Consider the following 22,123-nt stretch of genomic DNA (forward strand, 5'->3'; position numbering starts at 1 on the left):
TAACTCAACCTCCAGGAATGCAGCCATTTCTCAAAAGCGCTAGCGTCATCGCTTTTTGTCACAGCGGAGCTTCCCATCTTTTCAGAGTGACATTAAGCACTTTTTTACCTCCTGACCAATCAGGTTGCAAGATGATAGGGCAAGTGAGAAAAAAAACAAAAAAAACATGGAGAACAGCCATAAGTTTTTCCGACAAGGGAAAGTATTCAGGACAGACGTTTACGAGGTTTACATTTTTTTGTTTGTTTCGTTTTTGTTTTTTGCGCTTTCTCTGTAACAAGACAAGCTGCTGCATTTTTTTTGTCTTATTAACTTCAACGCGAGATGATAATAGCTGCGGTAATGTAAGAGATAACATGTTTTGTGGATGTTCCACACCCTTACAGATAGCTATAAACGGGTAATAAAAAAGCAGCGTGTCATTCTTTAGTTGATAATTGGCAAATCACCGGGGTATAAAAGGAAGAACACACTTCTGTAATGGAAAGAATTATCACTTTGCAGTGGTAACTGTAACTAGCTTTGTGTCAGGACCCTGTCGTTGATTATTTTCCTATAGCATCCCACCCCCCGAGTGTTTTATTCCTTACCAGCAGAAATCCACTTCAGTTGTTATGTATCCAGAAGAAGCCTAAAAATCAATCGTCTCTCTTTAGATGACCAGAAATCCTTTCCAACTTTGAGAACACTCTTTAAAACCTCTCAGCCTCTCTTCTTACAAGCATTATTTATATAGTTTTTCATTTATAAATGTAAGGTCATGCAGTTCAGAAGCATTCATTGTTTATTTTTATTTTCTTTCAGTCAGCTTGTATGTTTGCTTGACCTTTCTGTCCTGTATATTTAATTATTTTTGTTTGAATTATTACTGTTGTCATGGTTTCCTTTTTACTTGTTGCTGAATTTGTGAAAGTGCCAGCTGCTGGTGGTTGCCCTGAACTTTTTCCTTAAATATGTTCACAAACATCACTGCTATCATATATTCCATGTAGATATATAAGGAGCCGTACATGCAGTCTATAGAATACATCTCCGCTTTGTGCTCCGATCGTGTGTTGCATCGCTTATAAGTGGATAAATGCGTCCAGCTGAATAAACCTTGATAGTAGCCAAGATTTGAAATGGGGCTTTTGGACGGAAGCAGATTGAATGATGGTAATCAGGGCGTTCAGTCTGATATTCGATTGGCAGTAAGTGTAACGTAAATAATACGGTTCCTGGTTCCTGCTACAGCAGCTGCTGAATTCTGGACTAAATGGACATCCATAGAGCGAAATGTTTCAGTGGCTCTCTGAGCTTAATATTTCACAATTAGATGGAGGGGAAAGTGAATTTCCTTTCAGTAGCCGTTAATTTTGGATCAACTTCGCTTCCAAAAAAAGTTCACCCTATTGTAGAGTTTGAATCTCGACGATGCAACAGCATTTCATAGCCAGGAGTCAAGATAGCAAAACTGGCCATGCTGTCTGGGTGGGAGGGATGACGTACACTCTGATCCCTGTCAATCACAGCAGCGATAGCCAATCACGGACATCTGTGAGCTCATGTATGCGGAAGAGGGCGGATAGCACTTTCGCCTGTGTGTGTTACTCCGCCCTGTGATGCATCACTGAGCAGCAGTTTGAAAAGCTGGCATCACGTGTCTTGGAGGAAGCAGTTGGTCACCTTTGGTTTGGGTGATCAAATTAGGATACAATATGGGGAAAAAGAATTTAAAAAAAACTTGATCTAGGTGAGCTTTAACCCTGTGAATTTACGAAGCTCCAAATCCTGAGCCAGTAAAAACTAGAGGACGTGTTGTGGTTTCTAAGGATTCCTATGCAGTCTTAGATTCTACACATGTCATGGAAAACAAGAAAATTAAAATCTGTCCTGGAAATATTTAAGCCACTGAGTAAAAAAAAAAGCTGAAACAAGTTAGTTCCTGTTCTTACTTACATTATAGCAGCAGTAAACACCGGTTTCGTCACTAGCCTCTCTTGAAGTTTTCCCCCTCTCTTGAAGTTAATCACATGCAAAAAAAAAAAAAAAAAAAACAGCTATCAAAAAACCAGAAAGCGCAAACTCCTTTACCCTGTGACACTGGAGACTCCTTCCACAAATGCTAATTACTTGTTTCCTCACAGAAAACCTCACCATATCAATGATACCACGATTCATTTTGTTAAATAGCAGCATTTATTTTAGCCTTAGATTGTGTTCCACATGTGAATGAGCTGTTACTATAGAAACGATAACATATTAGCATAAACTTGGGATTTGAATTACAGCCAATTACTGTCAGAGCTGCTGTTCCTGAAAATTAATCAACACCTTCTGACCAATCACAATCGAGAATTCAGCAGCACTGTAGGAATTGAATAAGAGCAGGTTACTGGTCGTCCAGCATCGTTCCTCAGTTTGTGTTTATCTGATGTGTGTGTTAGTGGAGCTAATGTCATACACATAAGTAATGGCACCTCTTAGCATATTTTTTTCTCACGTACTGTGCACCTGATCTGTGTTTTGTGTGTAGGGGTCGCAGTGGGAAGATCCGGGTCCTGTCCATGAAGATCGGCCTGCTCTCGCTGTGTAAAGGTCACCTGGAGGAGAAGTACAGATGTAAGCAGTCGCACTATCACACTCAGACACACACACACACACAAAAAATCACTGAAAAATAAACCAGCACTGATCTAACGCAACGCATTCTCCACTTTTTAAAATCATTTTGAATCAGGATGTTTGTTCTATGCAGGTGTACACTTCTTTTACACTTATAGAGAATTTTTTTTCCTTAATTTTTCACTGATCAGCATCTAAAAAGGACCACAAATCCCTGATCTCTCTGATCTAATGTCTTTTTTTCATTCAGCCTAAGTAGTGAGTGATCAAAGTCCCTTAAACTTCAAATCCCTCGCTTCTCACTTGTAAATCCCTGAACGTCTGTCTCCGTGTTTTTCAGTATGCAAATGACCCTCTTGTGCATGAAAACGGCAAATCCCAGAGCTCTGCATGGCGCTAATTAAATGCCATGATGTCGTCCATGCGGGAGCACCGAGACTGTGTGTGTATGTGTGTGTGTGTGTATATGTGTGTGTATATGTGTGTGTGTTTGCGTGAGTGTGTGTGTGAGTGTGCGTGAGATGGTTGTCTACAGAGAGAGAAAAGCCACCAGCATAACGTGGCACTGATTATTCATTCACTTCAGATTAGGGCTTTAAACACACCAGGGTGAGGACTGATTTTGTTTTCCTTCACAAATCAGCCTCCGGACGCTTTTCTTTTCTCACTGGTAAAGACAGGAGAGACACACTGATGCGTGTGTTTTTCCTGTAATTATAGTCTTTTTTGTTCCTTTTTTTTTCTTTAAGACAAACAGATAAAGATATAGTGTGTTATACAGTACTGGTTGAGCTTTGTCTTTCTGTGAAAGTGCCATGTTCAGTTCAGTAATTTGAAAAATGATCCCAAGTCATAAGTGTGTGGTCTGAATTTTTTTTAATCATCATAAAAAACATTAATTAACTCTTTTGGAATCAACATCATAATCTAAAAGGTACTGAACAGCCATTCCTGTCCAAAATGCCTTTTGTACCTCTGTTACTGAGAGAAACCTCATTTCTTTACATCACAGCGCTGCTGAATTCTCAATTCTTTTTGGTCAGAAGGTGTTGATTAATTTTCTATAACAGCAGCTCTGAGTGTAGTGCCAGCTTTAATTCAAGTCACAGGTTTATGTATATTAATACGCTTGTTTTAATACATTATCGTTTCTATGGTAACATCTTGTACACAGAATTGTTTGGTGGACGCATTCACAGAAACGAAGTCTGATAAACAGATTTTAAAAAACAAACAAACACGTATCTAACACAGAATAGCGTTTTGTGTGAGGAGACGTTTAACTTTTATGGAAGGAGTCTCCAGTGTCAGCGCTTTGTAACAGTCGCTAAGTTTTCCAACACGGGAAAGTCTTAATGACAGAAGAGTTTACACTTTGCAGTTTCTCAGTAACATGACAAGCTATGTTTTTTTTGTCTTATCTTCAAAGGAGAGGCTGGTGAGAGAACGAGTGTTTACGGCTACTATAGCGTTTGTAAGTGATAACATTAAATGTAACATTAAAAGTAACTATAAACAGATAAACGTTTTCTGACGTTACCTACTGACGTGTCATTGTTTAGTAAATAAAAATTTAATCCTTGGCACATTGCTGTGGTCTAAGAGGAATAAAACACCTGGGGACATTTTGTTATCGGAAGATAATCAGCTTTAGGAGGTAACCTGTACACTTGTATTTGTTTTACAGTTTTATTCATTCGTTTGTCTTTAGTAGCCGCTTGATCCTGGTCCTTCGCACCTAGGGGGTGATTTAGAGCAGCCAGTCCACCTAGTGTCAGTTTAATATAGAAATGTGATTGGCTCTTATGTTTTATGATGTAATAAAACTTGCCTGTCACATAATAATTCAGATATTTCAGTGAGAAATTTTAAGCCTTTTTGTTTCAAAACTACTGTAGTGACCATTTTTCACTCTTGTCTGTTCAGTCACATTAATTTACCTGGAACAAAAGTGTTAATCCTAACACACTGATTTATTAACACTCACACACACACACACACACACACACACACACACACACAGAGTGGGATCTAACCTGTGTGGCTGAGGGTTAAACCTCGATCTAAAACGTGATCTGTCCTGATATTTGCCTCATTGATCTCTGCTTTGCCTCACGGCTTCGAATCGCAGTGTGTGGTGAACAGCGCTGAGGAAAAATGAAGCCGTTTAAGTGCTAAGTCCTCACAACTCATTGTTTATTTAGTGCCACTTTTTTCCTAAGGAGTGTTTGTGTTAATGCGTAGCCATGCCTGTGTGTATCTGTGAGGAATGGATGTGGTTTTAATTCTCGCTCCTTGTCGCTTCCCAGGATGGCTCTTGTGTGAAGATGAAGTAGCTTCATTTGTTGGAATGTAATTTAGATAAGTATGATCGGTGAGCAGCTGTTTCGTCATGTCGGACCTTCGTGAGGGGAATTTATTTATTTATTGTTTTTAGCGAATACGTGATTTGGAGCTCAAGTTTCACTCAGTCAGTGTTTGGCGAGATGAGAGAGTTCAGGTCCTGGTGGATTTAATTCATTCGGTGTTAGACTCGATGAATGTTGTTTTCTCGATTCTGAATTATTTTCTATAACAGCAGCTCTGACAGTAGCTCCGGCTGCAAGGCAAATCACAGGTTAATGTTAATGCACTCGTTCTAATGCGATATACAATAACAATGTTGTTTGGCAAAGAAAAAAAATAATTGTCGATATGGTGAATTTCAATGAGGAGAAGTTTATTTAATATTTATGGAAGGAGTCTCCGGTTTCAGTCATTTCAGTCAACATTAAATGTAACTATAAACAGATAAAACGTACAAATGTAAGACATTTCATTCTTTAATTAATAAAATTGTAATTGTTGGCAAGTTGCTGTGGTGTAACAGGAATAAAATTTCAGGGTGTGGTGTTATTGGAAAATAATCAACTTCGGCCGACTTTATTGAATATTAGCAATCAGTCAGCCCCTAACTTACGTGTGTGTGTGTGTGTGTGTGTGTGTGTGTGTGTAGGTCTGTTTAACCAGGTGTCCTCTCCAGGGGATACGTGTGATCAGAGGCAGTTGGGACTCCTGCTGCATGATGCCATCCAGATCCCACGGCAGCTCGGAGAGGTGGCAGCGTTCGGGGGCAGCAACATCGAGCCAAGCGTCAGGAGCTGCTTCCAGCATGTACGTAACACACACACACACACACACACACACACACACACACACACAGACAGTCTGTTCTGGGATTCGAACTCACAACCTTCTGGCCACTACAACAGAATCTTAACCATTCAGCTGCCATCTTTCTCACTTTTTTCATTGTTTGACCTCTGACCCCAAGCTTTGATATGATCCAGCTGCTGTGTTTCACAGTTCTCTTGGCACCATAAAGCTAGAACTGTGCATCTTTTCTATTAGCCACTAGTCCACCATCAAAGACTCTGCTTGTGAGGTTTTTGGTTCTTGCTCAAGCCTGGCATCAGAAGGAGCTGATGGTACTAGGGGGCGGAGCTAGGAGCACTGTTTGCTGCTGATTAGTGAGATGTAGCGTGTCACACATCATCACACGATATGTGACATTGTGTACACGGACAAACACCAAAAATTACAAATGAATAATGATAGTGTACAAAAGTTAGCAAAAAAAACACAGATTGTGCACTGGAAACCATCCTTACATGCAGTAGAAGGAGAGAGAGAGAGAGAGAGAGAGAGAGAGAGAGAAACATCCCAAAATATCCTCTGATGGATCACCCATGTCCTCTCTGCTTGGACATCCATAATAATACACAAATCATTCTCTTTTACTTCCTGGATAATATCAGTCTGTCTCTCTTCTATAATGATCCGTCTTTCTTTCTGTCTCTCTCTCTGTCTGGGTATCAGTCTCTCTGTCTCTGTCTCTCTCTGTCTATCTCTCTGTCTGCATACCTGTCTCTCTTCCTCTCTCTCTGTCTGCCTCTCTTCCTTTCTGTCTGTATCTGTCTCACTGTCTGTCTGTCTGTCTGTCTGTCTCTCTCTCTCTCTCTCTCAGTCTCTTTGTCTCTCTCTCTCTCTCTCTCTCTCTCTCTCCCTATCTCTGTATGCATCACTGTCTGTCTCTTTGTATCTCTCTGTTGTGTCTCTTTTTTTTCTCTCTGCCTGTCTATGTCTGTCTCTTCCTGTTTATCTCAGGTGCTCTATCTCACTGTCTGACTTCAGGTGACTCACTCACTCTTTCTCTCTCTCTCTCTCTCTCTCCCTCTCTCCCTCTCTCTCTCTGTCCTGTTAGGATTCGGTGTCAGTTAACTAGGGAGAGTGAAATGAAAGAGAGACAGACAGGAAGAGAAGTGTGAGAGGAGATTAAATGTGGGATTTGGGCCGTGCTCTGCGAGATCGAGCGTCTCACCTCAGGGAGAAGTTCAGGCAAGCAGAGAGCAAAAAAAGAGACGGATCGATGAGGTTGAGGTGTGGAATGATGGCCTGATTGGACAGGAGGCTGGGAGAGGAGAAACAGATCAACAAAATGATGGCAGACCAGGAGACAGATGAGTCGGGGCAGAGAGAGAGCAGCAAGGGGACCAAGCACCTGGAACTCTGGTCGGCAGTTCACACAGTTCTCTGAAAAAAAAAAATTCACAAAACTTGTGTCTCTGGAACAAACTACAAATGTGTGACGACCAGTGTCTGAGACATGACCACTGAGGAAAAGAAGCCTCAAACAAGAACGTGAAAATGGACAATTTATCACAAAATTGTCATTTTTCAAAGTAAATGTTGCTCAAAGCCACACGAGCAATCACTGCTCTTAAAAGCAGCAACACTGACCCAGTGACCTTTTGGAACAAGTGACGAAATTCCACTGAAAGAACATCGTTCTGAGGTTTTGCTTCTCTTCATGTCTTCAGTAAACGTGTGTGTCCACGCTCTGAAGGCCTCTCCTCTCTTATTTCCTCTGAGCACTTTTAACAGTTCATATGTGCTTCACAGTGGTGGAGGTTGAACGATTTCCAGGCTGTAGGACGTTGGAACAAGGAGGCATCAAGTAGAGTCCTGAGAAACTCTCACAGTGAGGCTGGAACACACACTCGCTACGACATTGTTTATTTCCATTCACTCACCTTTCCAGGCAGTGTGCTCTGATCAGAGTGGCATTTAAAACTGTGGTCTGACTGGTTACTGTGACCTTTTGGATCGGAACTGTGGTCTGATTGGTCAGAATGACAATTTGAGTGGGAACTACAGTCTGATTGGTCACAGTGGTATTTTGGGCTGGAACCTCAATCCGAATGGTCACAGTAGTGTTTTGGGATGGAACTATAGTCAGATTGGGGAGGAACTGATGTCTAATGGTTTGTAGTGGCATTTTGTTGGAAACTGCTTTCCAGTTGGTCAGAGTGGCATTTTTGGCCAGGAAATGCAGTCCAATTGGCTACTGGGACATTTTAGATCAGAACAGTGGCCTAAGAGGTCAGTACCTATACTACTAACTTCCTTTAGGTTTGAAAATGCTCAATGAGGTTAAGAGTTGAAATGTTATACAGATGTTTGCAGCTTTTCTCAACACGGCACATAAATGATATGCTAAACAGAATGGCTGCAAGATCAAACCCCGCTCATTTTCCCAGAGCTCCAGCTGCTGAAATATCTAGAATATACATCCATAATTATTTGAATTATTCGCAGTTCCTATGCGATTCGGTTTTATGTGGAAGGGAATACAACTTCGAATTTGCGTGCATCTCTTTTCCCTCTTTTTCGCATTTTTTCCTGTTTCTCTCTCTTCCCTCTCTGTCTCTCTCATCCCTCTCCTGTGGTCCTATCCTATTTTCTCTGCTTGCCCTCTTGTTGACTCTGAGGCCGCAGCAGCAGGTCACATTGCCGTAGCTAAGACCCAACACATACCTCAGATCTGCGGGTGCATATGTTCACTCTGTGAGTGAGTGTGTGTGTGTGCGTGTGTGTGCGCGCGTGTCTGACTCTCTATGCACCTGCTGACACTTATCTACTTCCTGCTGACGCGGTCGTTCTGGATCACACTATGTAATGACCTCGTTGCTTCCTGGTTGTTCCTATTGGGCATCTCCATGGCAACACTTCAGATTTCTGTGATAACTTCAGCGCTGATGTTCTGTCAGTTGTTTATGCTCATTTATTAATGAGGATGTTTATATGGATGCTCATGAGCTCAGCTTGAGATATTAAAGCCATCATTCTTCGCGTCCTATTTCCAGAAAACAGGACGCTTTCTCGTGATGTGTTTGTTGTGAATATTTATGTTGATTGCTTAGAAAAGAACTCTGGGTACATCTTGTTTCAGACAAGCATGCTTAGAGCGGTTTGTACTCGCATAAAATGTGCACATGAAGCTCTTATGTAAGCCATAAAACACTGGGTGTGTGAACTGGGTGGTGTGATGCCACAGAACAGATTATTTTCCTATAACAGCATGTCCTGACCTTTCTGTGTACGAAAATTTACCGAATGTTACACAGCACCGACACTGGAGACTCCTTCCATAAATGTGTAATAAATATATCCTTACAGAAAGCTTTAGCATATCCACGATTATTCTTTAGTAAATAAGAACACTTTTATTATTAGACTTTAGTTTATATGGAATGTCCACCATACATGTCCTTGGGTAAGTTGTTACTATGGAAACGATAATATTACATACTTCAATGCTTCAATGACAACAAACGTCTTGTACATGTAGGATAAGTGTGAAATTGAGTTATATCAAGTTCCTTCAGTCAAGTGAATCTACTCGTGATGTCTAACTGGACTACACCACTACACCGGGTTCACCACTTCCTCCTCTTTCTTCACTTCCTCCTCAGGTGACCAATAAGGTGGAGCTGGAGCCGAGGCAGTTTATCGATTGGATGAGGCTGGAGCCGCAGTCCATGGTGTGGCTTCCTGTCCTGCACAGAGTAGCAGCCGCTGAGACGGCAAAACACCAGGCCAAGTGTAACATCTGTAAAGAGTGTCCGATTGTAGGCTTCAGGTATGTACACACACACACACACACACACACACACACACACACACACACACACACACACACACACAAATCTACCTACTAGGCATTCTCAGCATTGCATCTTAGAATGAAAAACAAATTGTTAATTGCTTTCAGAGCATATTAATTTTGGTTTTTTGATGCAAAGTGGGCGGAGCTAATCATGGTTAAAACTTGCTCAAGATTTCTCCTGCCAATCACAAAGACTGATGTCACTAGCCCCTCCCACACAACAGCAAACTGTCCTGATACCCCTGCGTAAGACATCATGTTAGTTCTGTGTGACTGGTGTAGCTGTCAGAGAGCTGTCAATCAAGCATGCTCATTAGAATATTAGGCCACGCCCATGCTCAAATTGCTATTGTCTAAGCCGAGTTTTAGCACATTTCTTTCTTTCATTTTAACTTTTATCTTTTTTTTACAATAATTATCACAAGAGGCTAGAAGTAGCTGGTCTGCTGTTAAAGAAATTGTAAATGTAAAAGTTTTTTTTTTTTGTTTTGAATGCATTTAATTTATTTAAAATTAATTTATTTAATTTTAATGTATCAGATTTAATTTATTTTAGTAGACATTACCTGAAATGAAATTATCATCAAACACTTAAAGGTTTATTTATTTTATTTATTTCAAAATTTTTAAAGCAGCTTCTTTTATATTTGACACAGTTTACATGGTTTGACATGTTTTTTTCCTACAGTTTTCTATTTTTTTTTTAAACTGTAAAAGGTAGATTTAAGTAAAAGAAAAAGCAAAATTTTAATAAAAATTAAAAATAACTAATTACAAATTCTTGAAACTCAGTTTTCTACTGTTTTGAATCTTTAAAATTTTAAAGTTTTTAAAATTCTTTAGAGATAAAAAAAATCCTGCTTTTCAGTGTTAATTTATTTTTGTAGACATTAAATTAAAGCATCATCAAACTCATCTTTAAAGGTTTATTTTTAAATGCGTGAATTATCGTGATGTATTTTTTCGTCATGTCGCTAAGCCCTATTTCAGACTTTACCAGGTGTTGAATAAAACACTTTGGTATCATAAAACATGTTTTAATATTTTAGACTGTGTATCCTGGGGCTTTCAGTGCTCAGCGGTGTCCAGACAGATGCCGGCAATGTCTGTCTCACACCCACACACAGCTTAGAACTGTGTTTCCTGGGGCAACTGAAAAGGGCAGCGTGAGGTGCAGCTTTCTGTCTGTCTGACTGAGAGCTGAATCTCACTGCAGGCTCCAGCACTCACATAAATGTCAGAGTCTGATCCACAGCACTAAATATCAGAGGGAGAGAGATGTCTGAGAAGTTTGGACAATCAAATGTTTATGAATCAGCGGCTGGATGCATCAACAGGGCTTATACGTGGTCATTATTTAAAAGTTTCCCATTATTTGTAGCATCATTTATCAAGTTAGCTTTGGGTTAGTCACAATAGTCTGAGTTTTTTCAATGAATGACATTCTTTTGCTCCAAAACTTGACTTTTTCCTCTTAGCGACTGATATCAGAAGATATCAGAGACTTGGATTTTTTTTTTTTTTTTTGAGTCCAAGCCTAGCTATCAGTTAAAACTAGCATTTTTTTTTTTAATTAATCAGCACAGGCTGCTTAGCAACCATTATTTGTACATATGTTTTCACATGGATGCCATGGATACTGGTTTCAGTTGCTAGGCATAGTGTTTATAATTACCTTTCTAACATTAGTCTTAGCTACATAAGAAATAAAATAATAACAGAAGGTTGCACTGTTTTATTCCTCATGGCAATTATTATAAAAAAATTATAAAAAGAGCAAAATGTCATACTTTTCATTGGTTTATAGTTATGTTCTTGTTATCACTTATGTTATATCAGCTATAAACCTAGCTTGATGGAGGTTGAGAAACCATAAAGAGGAAGTCTTTTATCCTGACGATTTTGACATGGCGGAAACCGTATTGACACTGGAGACTCCTTCTTTAGACAAAAGTCTCCTTACAGAAAATGTTACAATATCAGTTATTCCGAACGTTTTGCTTTGTTAAATAACAGCACTTTTATTATGAGGCTTAGATTATATGGAGCGTCCTCTATACAGCTCCCTGTGTGTATGTTGTTACTATAGAAACGATAACATATTATTGACAACGAGACCAATAACGTGCTTGATCAACACAATGTGATTGAACGATCAGAATTAGCGGTCGCAGCAGTAGGCACAGTGCTGGTGTAGACTACACAATATATTTGTGTAGATTTATTAGCAACACACGGATACAGATCCGTTCGGGAAAGAAAACGCCGAATCTGAGTGTTTTGCCATGTGTTTGGGAGGTAGAGCTGAGAGAAGGAGATTCCAGCAGACACATGACAGAGCAGATGTCCTCACTGAGCCGGCACTGATGGATTACAGAGAACGAGCGACGACGAGAGTGTGTGAGATGGAGGCACCCAGGTTTGAGATTGAGATGGGAAAAAAGAAAATCATGCAGCTGGGAGTCTGGGGACTTTAGCCGCACTCACACTTAATGTCTTATTACAGCCTAGTGGAAGGTGATTAGGATGTGGGTTTGTTGTGTATTATTAGTGTTTAACCAGGTCATGTGAGTTTATTAGTCTTCAGTGATGTTCTGTAGATAATGTACATATTTTGTCTTCCCTATTTTCTCTCCGTTTGATGTGACTGCATTGTACGTGTGAGAATAGAGGTAGGGAACTCAGCTCAGAAACTCATCAAGAACCACGAAGGAGTGGATTAGAGAACGAACAACAGACACAAAGCTCTGTACATAGCTAGGAGGCCTGCCTGATTCATATTTACTACTGGTTGCCATGGTTTCTGTAGTAGCATCTAGCTAGCTATGATCTTCCTTTTTATGGTGATTTAGTTTTAATGTCTATACAGAGAACACTGCTAACGATCACAATACTTTTATCGTAAGTTGTTTAAGTTAACTAGACTTTGCTTGACTTGTTACATCACCTGGCCACGCCCACTTTGATTTGCTAAATGTCCCTCCGCTTCTGTCGCTGTAAATCAACAACCGTTGGCATGTAAGGAATAAAATGCAGCTCGTCACGTTACCGAGAAACTGCAAAGAAAACACTGGAGACTCCTTCCGTAAATGAATGATAAAGAACAAGCGCATTCATTTAAACCTTCAATTTGCCTTGAAGTTGGAACTACTATCAGAGCTGCTGTTATAGAAAACTAATCAGCACCTTCTGACCAATCAGAGATGAGAATTCAGCTCGAGTGTAAAACAACGATTCTGCTACAGATAACAAGAGGATCTCTCTCTCTTTCCCCCCCTCTCTCTCTCTCTCTCTCTCTCTCTCTCCCTTCTTATACAGGTATCGCAGTTTGAAGCACTTTAACTATGACGTGTGTCAGAGTTGCTTTTTCTCCGGCCGCACAGCAAAGGGACACAAGCTGAACTACCCCATGGTGGAGTACTGCACACCGGTGAGTCTCACACTTTACTAAGTTACTAAGTCAACCTTTAAAGAGGAAGTCTTTAGCCAAGCTAAGTCAAGGAGCTAGCACCATCTCCTACCTAACCTCCAGTGGCTACCTGGGGTCCTATCAGCGTCCAGCCTCTTTTTTTATTGTGAACCAATGAGCGATTGCTTTCAGTGAGAAGGTAGAAATTGCATAGCGTTGCTCGTGTTGTTAGTGGCGTGCTGTTAGCGCCTCGCTGTTAGCGCCTCGCTGTAATGTAATGTTGATTTCCCGCAGCTGTGAGGGTGATGGATATTGACTCTGTGCAAGTGTAATTGTTGCGTTTTGAATTCCTGCCTAGCACTCGCTACACGAGGCGTGTGGGACGTGGGAAATGAAGATATGTTTTTATTCCATGCCTGACTAGACATCTAGACATGCGTGCATGAGTTATGTTAGGAGCTGAAGGCTAGGCACGAGGTTTGTATCCGATTGGTGTGAGAAATCTTCACATTACCAGGTTGCGAATAGTGACACAAATCTGATTTTCTGCCTAAATGTGACAGATTTTTTTCAGGAATGTGTGTACACAAAAATCTTTTCAAATCAGACATGAGCCATTTTCACGTGTGATTATAGATCAGATCCTAGGCCTGTAGGTCTTGTCTCTTCAGCCTCAAGATATTTTCTGTATTGATTTGGACTTTTTTTGGACTAATTTGCATTTGAGCTTGGACTTGTGCCAGTCTTGGGCATTGATCTCGCTAAATATAGTCTTATTCATAACTGAGAGTTTGTAAAAATAATGTTCATGTTGTCTTTTCTGTGTGCATGAACAAGGTTGGAAAGGAAGTAATTCCTTCTTCTAGAAAACAGCCTAATCACTGGTGCACTGCATGAATGAACTCAAGTAGCTGAAGTAAACACTTGGCCTCGAAAATGATTTGAGGGTTTTCGGGCTTGATCTTGACTCTGGACTCCATCTTGACTTGGCCCCACCCCCCTTAAGACTCAGTCTTGACTCGTTCTCAGCTAGTCCTGGTCTTGGACTTGACAATGGCGGTCTTGACTATAGCCCAGTTGGATACATACCCAGTATGTGGCCATGTGACATGAAAGAGAACGCTCAGGTTGGAAATCGTGTAGCACACATGTGCATACTGTCACGTCATCACCCAGTGTCAGCGTTCCGGCAAAATACTAATGTAGGACAGCAACAGCAGGGACTGTATTCAGTGGAAGGATGCTTGGTGATTTACTTGATATTTAGGGAAATGAACTTACCCTTACTGACCAATCAGAATCGAGAATTCAACAGTGCTTTTGAATAAACAATCGTAAACTGCTGAGTCACTTTTTCATCTGTGTGAGCTGCATTACATTTTTATTTCAGCTCTATGAACTCGTTTATTATGACATTCATACACAAAGCACATTTATAGTTCACATTCCTGCTGATGAAAGAGACGGTTATGGTCCACACTCAGATCGATAGGATAGGATAGGAAAGTGGCCGAGGCGCCCGAGTTCCTGCTGTGGCCATATTACCACACTGCTTTTTCATTTTGCCCATATTACACTTTCATCTATGAGATATTGGCGTTTTTTTTTTTTTTTTATTAGTTGCGAAAATAGACAGCAGGTTTTTCATCCACTGGTTGCGTTGGTGTTAGTTTTGGTGGACGCGTTGGGATTTTGGTGAAGGCGTTGGGATTTTGGTGAAGGCGTTGGGGTTTTGGTGGATGCGTTGGGATTTTGGTGAAGGTGTTGGGGTTTTGGTGGACGCGTTGGGGTTTTGGTGGACGCGTTGGGATCTTGGTGGACGCGTTGGGGTCTTGGTGGACGCGTTGGGGTCTTGGTGGACGCGTTGGGATTTTGGTGGAGGCGTTGGGGTTTTGGTGGAGGCGTTGGGGTTTTGGTGGAGGCGTTGGGGTTTTGGTGGAGGCGTTGGGGATTTGGTGGAGGCGTTGGGGTTTTGGTGGAGGCGTTGGGGTTTTGGTGGAGGCGTTGGGGTTTTGGTGAAGGCGTTGGGGTTTTGGTGAAGGCGTTGGGGTTTTGGTGGAGGCGTTGGGGTTTTGGTGGAGGCGTTGGGGTTTTGGTGAAGGCGTTGGGGTTTTGGTGGAGGCGTTGGGGTTTTGCTGAACGCATTGGAGTTCTGGTGTGCCACTAACTGTGTTGTTTGGAGCAGAAGTGGAGGAGTGTGTGGTGGATGGAGGAATGGATGAATATTTGCTCTTCTTTCTTACTCTGCTGCCTGGGTGTGACTGAGGGAGTAAATGGAGCTTATTTGTTCAACACTGTATTCAGTTTGCTGTTTGTTTTCATTACTTTCTTTTTGCTTTTACTCCAGTTTTGTTTTTGTTTGTTTGTTTGTTTCTGTAATTTTTTACCATTTTTCTTCTTTTTTTTGTTTGTTCTTTTGCCTTTATTTAGTTTTGCCGTTTTCTTGTATTTTTGTTTTTATTTAATTTTTTGTTTGTTTGTTTCTGCATTTATGCATTTTTTTCTTTTTTCCTGTTTCTTTTATTTATTTGATTGTTTTTGGTTAGTATGTTTGTCTTTTTACAGATATGTTTTTATTTAGTTCTGTCTTTTTATCTTTTTGTGTGTGTGTGTGTGTTTGGCTTTTTGCCCATTTTTTGTTTGCTTGTTTTGTTTATTTGTTCTGTTCTTTTTACCCCATTTCTTCTAGGGTTTTTTGTGTTGGTTTTATTTTAGTTTTATCTCTGTTTGTCTGTTTCTGTATTTTTACCTTTTTATTATTACCCCATTAGTAGTACCCCATTTCTCTTGTTTTTGATGTTTTGTTTTTGATGCTTTTTTTTTAGGGTGGCGGGATGGGGTTTTATTTTTATTATTTGTATTGGTTTCTTCCACATTTTCTTTTTTCTTTGTATTCTAACCAATCTTTTTGTATGAACTGTTGTAATTGCCCCGTAAAGCATTTAATAGCATTATTACCATTAAAAAAAAACAACCCAAAAACATTATTTATATTGTAATTTGATCCGCGTGCTGATGGGTTCTTTTTGTCATCTCTTTGTTTATCAGTTCTGTTATTAATTTGTATTTTAATCAGTTTTTATCTGTTTATATTCTCTTTTTGTTCTCTTTTGTATAATCTGTTGTCATTTCTGATATTCTCTCTTACGCAGACCACCTCGGGCGAGGACATGCGCGACTTCACCAAAGTGCTGAAGAACAAGTTCCGCTCGAAGAAGTACTTCGCCAAGCACCCTCGCCTCGGCTACCTGCCCGTGCAGACCGTCCTGGAGGGGGACAACATGGAGACGTGAGTCCTCAGCTCACACACACCTACACTCACAGCACGTCATCCAAGCACCTGAGCTGAAGCGATATAAAAAAACATTAAAAAATCATGTTAAATCATCACATTTCATATAAGAACAGCAAGGTCACAGGTTACAGTCCCAGTGATGAGAATCTGTGTGGATCTGTAGGTCCCTGTAAAACTTTACCTGTAAATGTGTAAGGAATAAAACACTTGGAGGTGTGCTGTTGTAGGAAAATAATCAGCGACGACTTGGCGTGATGAAGCGGAGTTACACGTACCACCTAGAAGTTGATTCTTTTCCTTTAACAGCAGATCCTGAAGTGTTTTATTCATCTTAGACCACACTAAATTGGCAACAATTTTTTTTTTAATTAAAAGGGACACTTTTTAGAGAGCTACAGATTAAAACGTATCCATCGCTTTAGATAGTAAATAAGAATACCAACACTTTACACAAGGTGTTTAATATAATTACCTTCAGACTTCAGCACTCAGGTGGTTTATTAATTGACACTGCATTGAAAAATGGTGGCTTTCGTTCTGGCTGAAAAAAAAAAAAACAGTCTTTACATTTCCGCTTCTCTGTCTAGACACATGGGCGATCCATCTTAGTGATAGTGTGTGTGTGTGTCTGTGTGTGTTTGCGTAGGATTTATACCTGCTGTCAGAACAGTGTATAACTCACCGTAATGGTGTTTAAGATGTGCCTGATTAGTCACTTCCGTAAGGTGGCCTCTCTGAGCTGTATGATTTATGGCTTTCAGTCGCATTTCCGCTGTTTATTATCTGTCACGCACGCAACAGCTCTTTTCCATAACCCATTTTTCACTTGCTGTCTTTTCAATAGTCCTGTGTTTGTTTTCTGAATAAAATAATCAGCAGAAAGCAGGATGGAGAATAGGTGTTTGAAAGACGGCGATTGTGTAAAGGTCACGTTCCAAGTAGGTGGACATGGAGGATTTTATTGAGGAAGTTTCCATCATTTTGTGAAATGACTCAGTCACAGTGAAGACAGCGAAAGCAACTGCATTATCATTACGGCGTTTAATGGCGCTGCTTTTAAACCCAACATGGACGAAGTGCTGTGTGAATCTACAGCAGTTAAGGTTGTGAATTATTGATCGGAAGGTTGTGTGTTCAAATCCAGGCATCATCAAGACCCTCAAGCTAAACTCACTTTAGATGAAACTGTCTTCTCGATAAATATAAATGACTGATTAGTGGTTATTGGCTACATGGACATTAAAGACTGATATATTTTTAAAATTTTGTCAGCAGTAACAAGGTTAAAAAAAATTGGGAAATTTTAAAAAATGAAAAAATAAAAGAATTGGTGATGATTTTCAAGTTCAAGTGACTGCTGGGAAAAATGAAGTGAAACTTACTGATGTTAGGGAAGCACTATACAGCTTGGTAAGGCTGGGACCTTATATGATTTTAAATATTTATTATACATTTTTTAAAATAAATACATAAATTAATAGGAAGATAAATAGAGAAACTATAATATAATAATAGAATTACTATTTACACAAAAGTATACTTTATTTATTTATTTAACGTTATGTTGTTTTTGTTATGCTGTTTTTGCTTTCTTTCTTTTTTTTTTTAGTTTTATCCATAAATTATCCATAAATGCTAAAATAAAAATCTCCACACTATATCAACTATTATACGTTCTACGTCCTAGTGAGCAAAGTCTTATTGAATGAGCTGTTACTATAGAAACGATAACGCATTAGTCTAAACTGCTGATTTGCTGCAGTGCTCTCAGAGATGCGGTTGTAGAAAATGAATCACCTTCTGGCCTATCAGAATCGAGAATTCGGCAACGCTGCAGTATAAGAGAAACTAAATTGTGGTTTGTATGTTTTGTTTTTTCTTTTTATTCATTTATTTAACAAACCTTTATGGAGAAGCACAAATTTGGTGGTGTAGCATGTTGTGTGACAGTACACATAACCAATCAGAAACAAACAGTGCTCCTAGCCCCGCCCCTGAGTACTGTCAAGATTTTTTTTTTTTTGAAAACATTATTCTGGTTCCAAATGTTTTAATACTTTGTGCAGTGGGAAAAACGTACACATCCTTTCTTCTGGGTTTGAAATGAAACCCGGAGTTTAAAATATGTACAGCGTCGTTCCTCCTGCAGAGAGAAATGTCAGCGTCGCTCAGACGCCCTGCTGCAAATACACCAGCGCTGTGTGTTTTACAGTGACAAATAACAGACAGATGAGAGGATAAAGCTCCCAGAGAGAGAGGGAGAGAGAGAGGGAGAGAGAGATTCTGTCTTCCTGTCTGTAAAACATGCAGAAGGAAGTGACCTTGCTGATACGGATTAATGCAGATACAAACCCCAACGCAGCGTATCACAAATAACTATGCAGCACAGCAAGTCATAGCAGACAGGATTCATCTTGCTCATTTTTATTCTCTTGCCATCCTCCACTTATGCGTATACACACAAACACAGATGCTAAGATCATTTCAATACATTGTAGCAATTAAAAAAAAAAAAAAAAAAAAAAGTATGTTGAACCCAACATAAGGTGTTTCACATGACATTCTCGATTCTGATTGGTCCAGAGGGGTTGATTCATTTTCTCTATCAACAAATCACAATGTTTATATTAATGAGCTCGTTCTAATCTGTTATCAGTGCTCCACATATATGGTTTTAAAAATTGGTGAAGTGGTGAAGTTTTCTGTAAGGAGACGTTTGTAGTTCGTCTCGATGGAAGGAGTCTCCAGTGTCAGTGATTTCTAAAAGAGTAACTAAGTTTTCTTTTGACTTATTAAATTGAAGAGAAAGAAAACAGAGAGGCTGGTGAGAAAATGACCGTTTATAGCTACTACTATGTGAGTGTTTTGTTTTGTTTACAAATATTTAATAGTTAAATACTTTTTATCCATTTCTAATTATATCATGTGTCATTAATACATTACAAAGATGTAATTGTTGACAAATTGCTGTGGTATATGAGGAATGAACCACTTTGTTCTGATATTGGAAAATAATCAGATAGCGGGTGGGAATGTTTATGGAAAAGATTTTAGGTGTGGAAGACTTTTATTACTTAGCTACGTTAGCCTCATAGCTCCAGTGCCAAGCTTAAAAATAAATGTATCTTGGGATAAAGAGAAAACTGTAAATTTGATTTTCTCCTGAAACAGTCAGGCATCATTAGTACACATGGTGAAAGAGTATCACTGAGTTTCAGGGAGAATATATATATATATATATATATATGTGTGTGAAAGAGAAAATTACAAGGAATCTGTGAAATCAGATCAGTCCAGTGTGTCTGCTTGTCCTCTCTGTGTATATGTACAGGGAGCTTTAACGAGGCGTGCGGGAATAAGTCCTGACAGCATCAACGAGCCCGAGCTGGCCAATGAGATCTGTCTGTATCCTGCAGTGCTTCAGCCGTTTATGCAATGCAAACACAGCGCTGTTTCACTCTTTATTTCAGCCTCGCTGCGTCATGGAGCTTGCCCTCTGACACAAGCAACTCTGTGTTATTTTCCTTACGGGATAACGTAATGCCACAGCGTGTCTAATTTAACCGGAAAAGCATATCAGGTGATATTTACGGCATCTGGCAGATGCCCTTATCCAGAATGAATAGTGAAATGACTGAGAAGAATGAGAAGTGAAAGGACATTTGCATTTATACAGCTGTGCAGTTAAAGGGTTAAAGGGCCTGCCATTTGAACTCATGACCCGATCAGTAGGCCAGTGCCTTAACAACGGCGCTGCCCCTGTATTTCGTTTAGTTTGTAAGGGAAATGAGGTATAGTTTGGAATCAGTTTGAGGAACTGGATCCACTGATCCATTTCCGTGGTTCTGGAACTTTTTATGAGGAACTAAAAGGTTCAGGGATGTGTGTGAACTACACAGTAACGTGGATGTTATTTAAATTAACAAACGTAACACTTGACAGATTTTAATGTAAATAGTATAGGAATGCTTTATAATATTGAGGTCATTTTCACTTAGAGATGAGTACATTTGTCTCAAAGGAGCTCTAAGAAACAAACTTAGAGACAGGTTAGTAGTTTGTAGGATCAGGCTTGAGGTTTTCTCTAAATTTAGCTCAAATTAACTCTGGCTAGTTCAGTTCCCTGTGGTGCACTCTATAAAATATTCCTAGCGCTCCGAACAGGCCAGACATACAGGTCTATAAAAATCCAAATTTGCAGGAGTGTATCGTATGAAATGACCCTGACCTTCTATAACAGGTCTAAGTGGTGTGGGTTGCGGAGGCTGCAGCCGGCTGCCACTTCCTCTCAGACACGGCTGACAGGCGCTGGGCTTAGAGGAAGGACGGGTAAATTTAGGCAGATCACATCGCAGCGTGCCAGCACCGCATCGAGCTGTGTAATAAAGCCTTTTTCAAAGACAGGGCAGCCTCAAACGGAGAAGTCAATGTCTATTTGGCTTGTTGTTGTGGATTTAAAAACACGCTCACAGATGCTCGGCACGTCTCCCAGAGTCTCTATGTCCTCGGGGGATATTCCAGCTCTGGAAATAAAAAAAAAACACATCCACCTGCCGACGTTAGAGGAGCGGTGGTTAATTCAGCCATATGTTCATCAGGACCTCATTAACCTAGCACCAGTGAAACGGCACTTAGGGTTCTGCACCATTCGGTTCTGGAAGGAGAAAAGCTTTTAGTCTGCTTAATGTGGTGGAGTATTAAAAAGTTCTTATCCTTAAAAAAAAAATATCCTGAACAAAATTAAGACGGACTTGATGCGATATCCTTGTTTGACGAGAACTGAACTATCCTTGGCTTTCCGTTTTTGTTTACGCAAACCACAAAATGAAAGATTATTGCTAATAAGGTATTATTACTACTTCCTGTTTAGTACTCATTCAGTACACAGCTTGCAGACTGCTGAGAAACTCTTACTGTTCTGAGGAACATGCTGGAATTTCTGGAGGTCATTTCCAGCCCTATAACACTTCTGACAAAGTATTAGCTAGGTGTGTGGAAATTAGAAATAAATGATTTTTTAAAAAAAAACAGCATGTACTTTTTATTCATTTATAGGTGCAATAGTTGATTATGTATAATGTTTCCTTAGTTGTACAAATAACCATGGAAGATATGTAAAACATTCTAAAAAACCACGCATTAAGCTATAGCCTTAGCTAAAGTGTATCAAGTCACTGAGAAAACCCGTTTGGAAAACTGACTTCCAGTCCGGGAACATTTGTTTGTGTTTGGATGCGAATCCTGTCAGTCATTTTATTGACACTATATGGGCCCCTGTAGATCCAGGGGGCGGAGCTTTGTGAATATGGGCCGGAATCATTTAAATGTCGAACCCACCTAACCATTAGAGACCTAATTTTAAGGAGAAAAAAAGAATTATCTTACCTAATGCACATTTACAGTTACTTTTAATGTCATGGAATGTCCATAAAACAGGTTAGTTCCTGTTGTTGCTTACGTTATAGCAGCTATAAACAGTCATTGTCGGAAAACTTAAAGGTGCAGATTTAACTCTGACTGTTACAAAACACCGGCGCTGGTGACTCCTTCCGTAAATGCAAAATAAACTTCTCCTTACAGAAAACGAAAGACAGGGGTGTTGTTATAGAAAATAAATCAACACCTCATGACCAATCAGAATCAGGAATTCAACAGCACTGTTAAAAACAGATTTAATCTTCCTCTCTGACTGAAACCCAGCAGCCGCTCTGAAGGAAGAAACACAAACTCGGTCGTCCTGCTGAGAAATGTGTTCACCCTGCTGATGGCGTGCTTATCCGCCCCCGCATTCGTGTTTTTTTAATGAAAAATCCTCAGAAATAGAGGA

At 39.9% G+C, this 22,123-nt stretch overlaps 1 protein-coding gene across 8 annotated transcripts in view; it reads left to right on the forward strand.

Moving 5' to 3' along the window:
* The window catches only part of utrn (utrophin), a 196,603-nt gene that overhangs the window by 157,252 nt on the left and 17,228 nt on the right, over window positions 1-22,123 (forward strand). For all 8 annotated transcript variants that reach the window (XM_053240647.1, XM_053240645.1, XM_053240649.1 and 5 more), the window contains 5 exons: window positions 2,516-2,601; window positions 5,600-5,757; window positions 9,399-9,565; window positions 12,911-13,022; window positions 16,154-16,290. In XM_053240647.1, the coding sequence (XP_053096622.1) occupies window positions 2,516-2,601; window positions 5,600-5,757; window positions 9,399-9,565; window positions 12,911-13,022; window positions 16,154-16,290 (660 nt within the window). The remainder of the gene's footprint in view (window positions 1-2,515; window positions 2,602-5,599; window positions 5,758-9,398; window positions 9,566-12,910; window positions 13,023-16,153; window positions 16,291-22,123) is intronic.

Source organism: Pangasianodon hypophthalmus, chromosome 16 (assembly GCF_027358585.1).
Source record: "Pangasianodon hypophthalmus isolate fPanHyp1 chromosome 16, fPanHyp1.pri, whole genome shotgun sequence".
Classification (NCBI taxonomy): Eukaryota; Metazoa; Chordata; class Actinopteri; order Siluriformes; family Pangasiidae; genus Pangasianodon; species Pangasianodon hypophthalmus.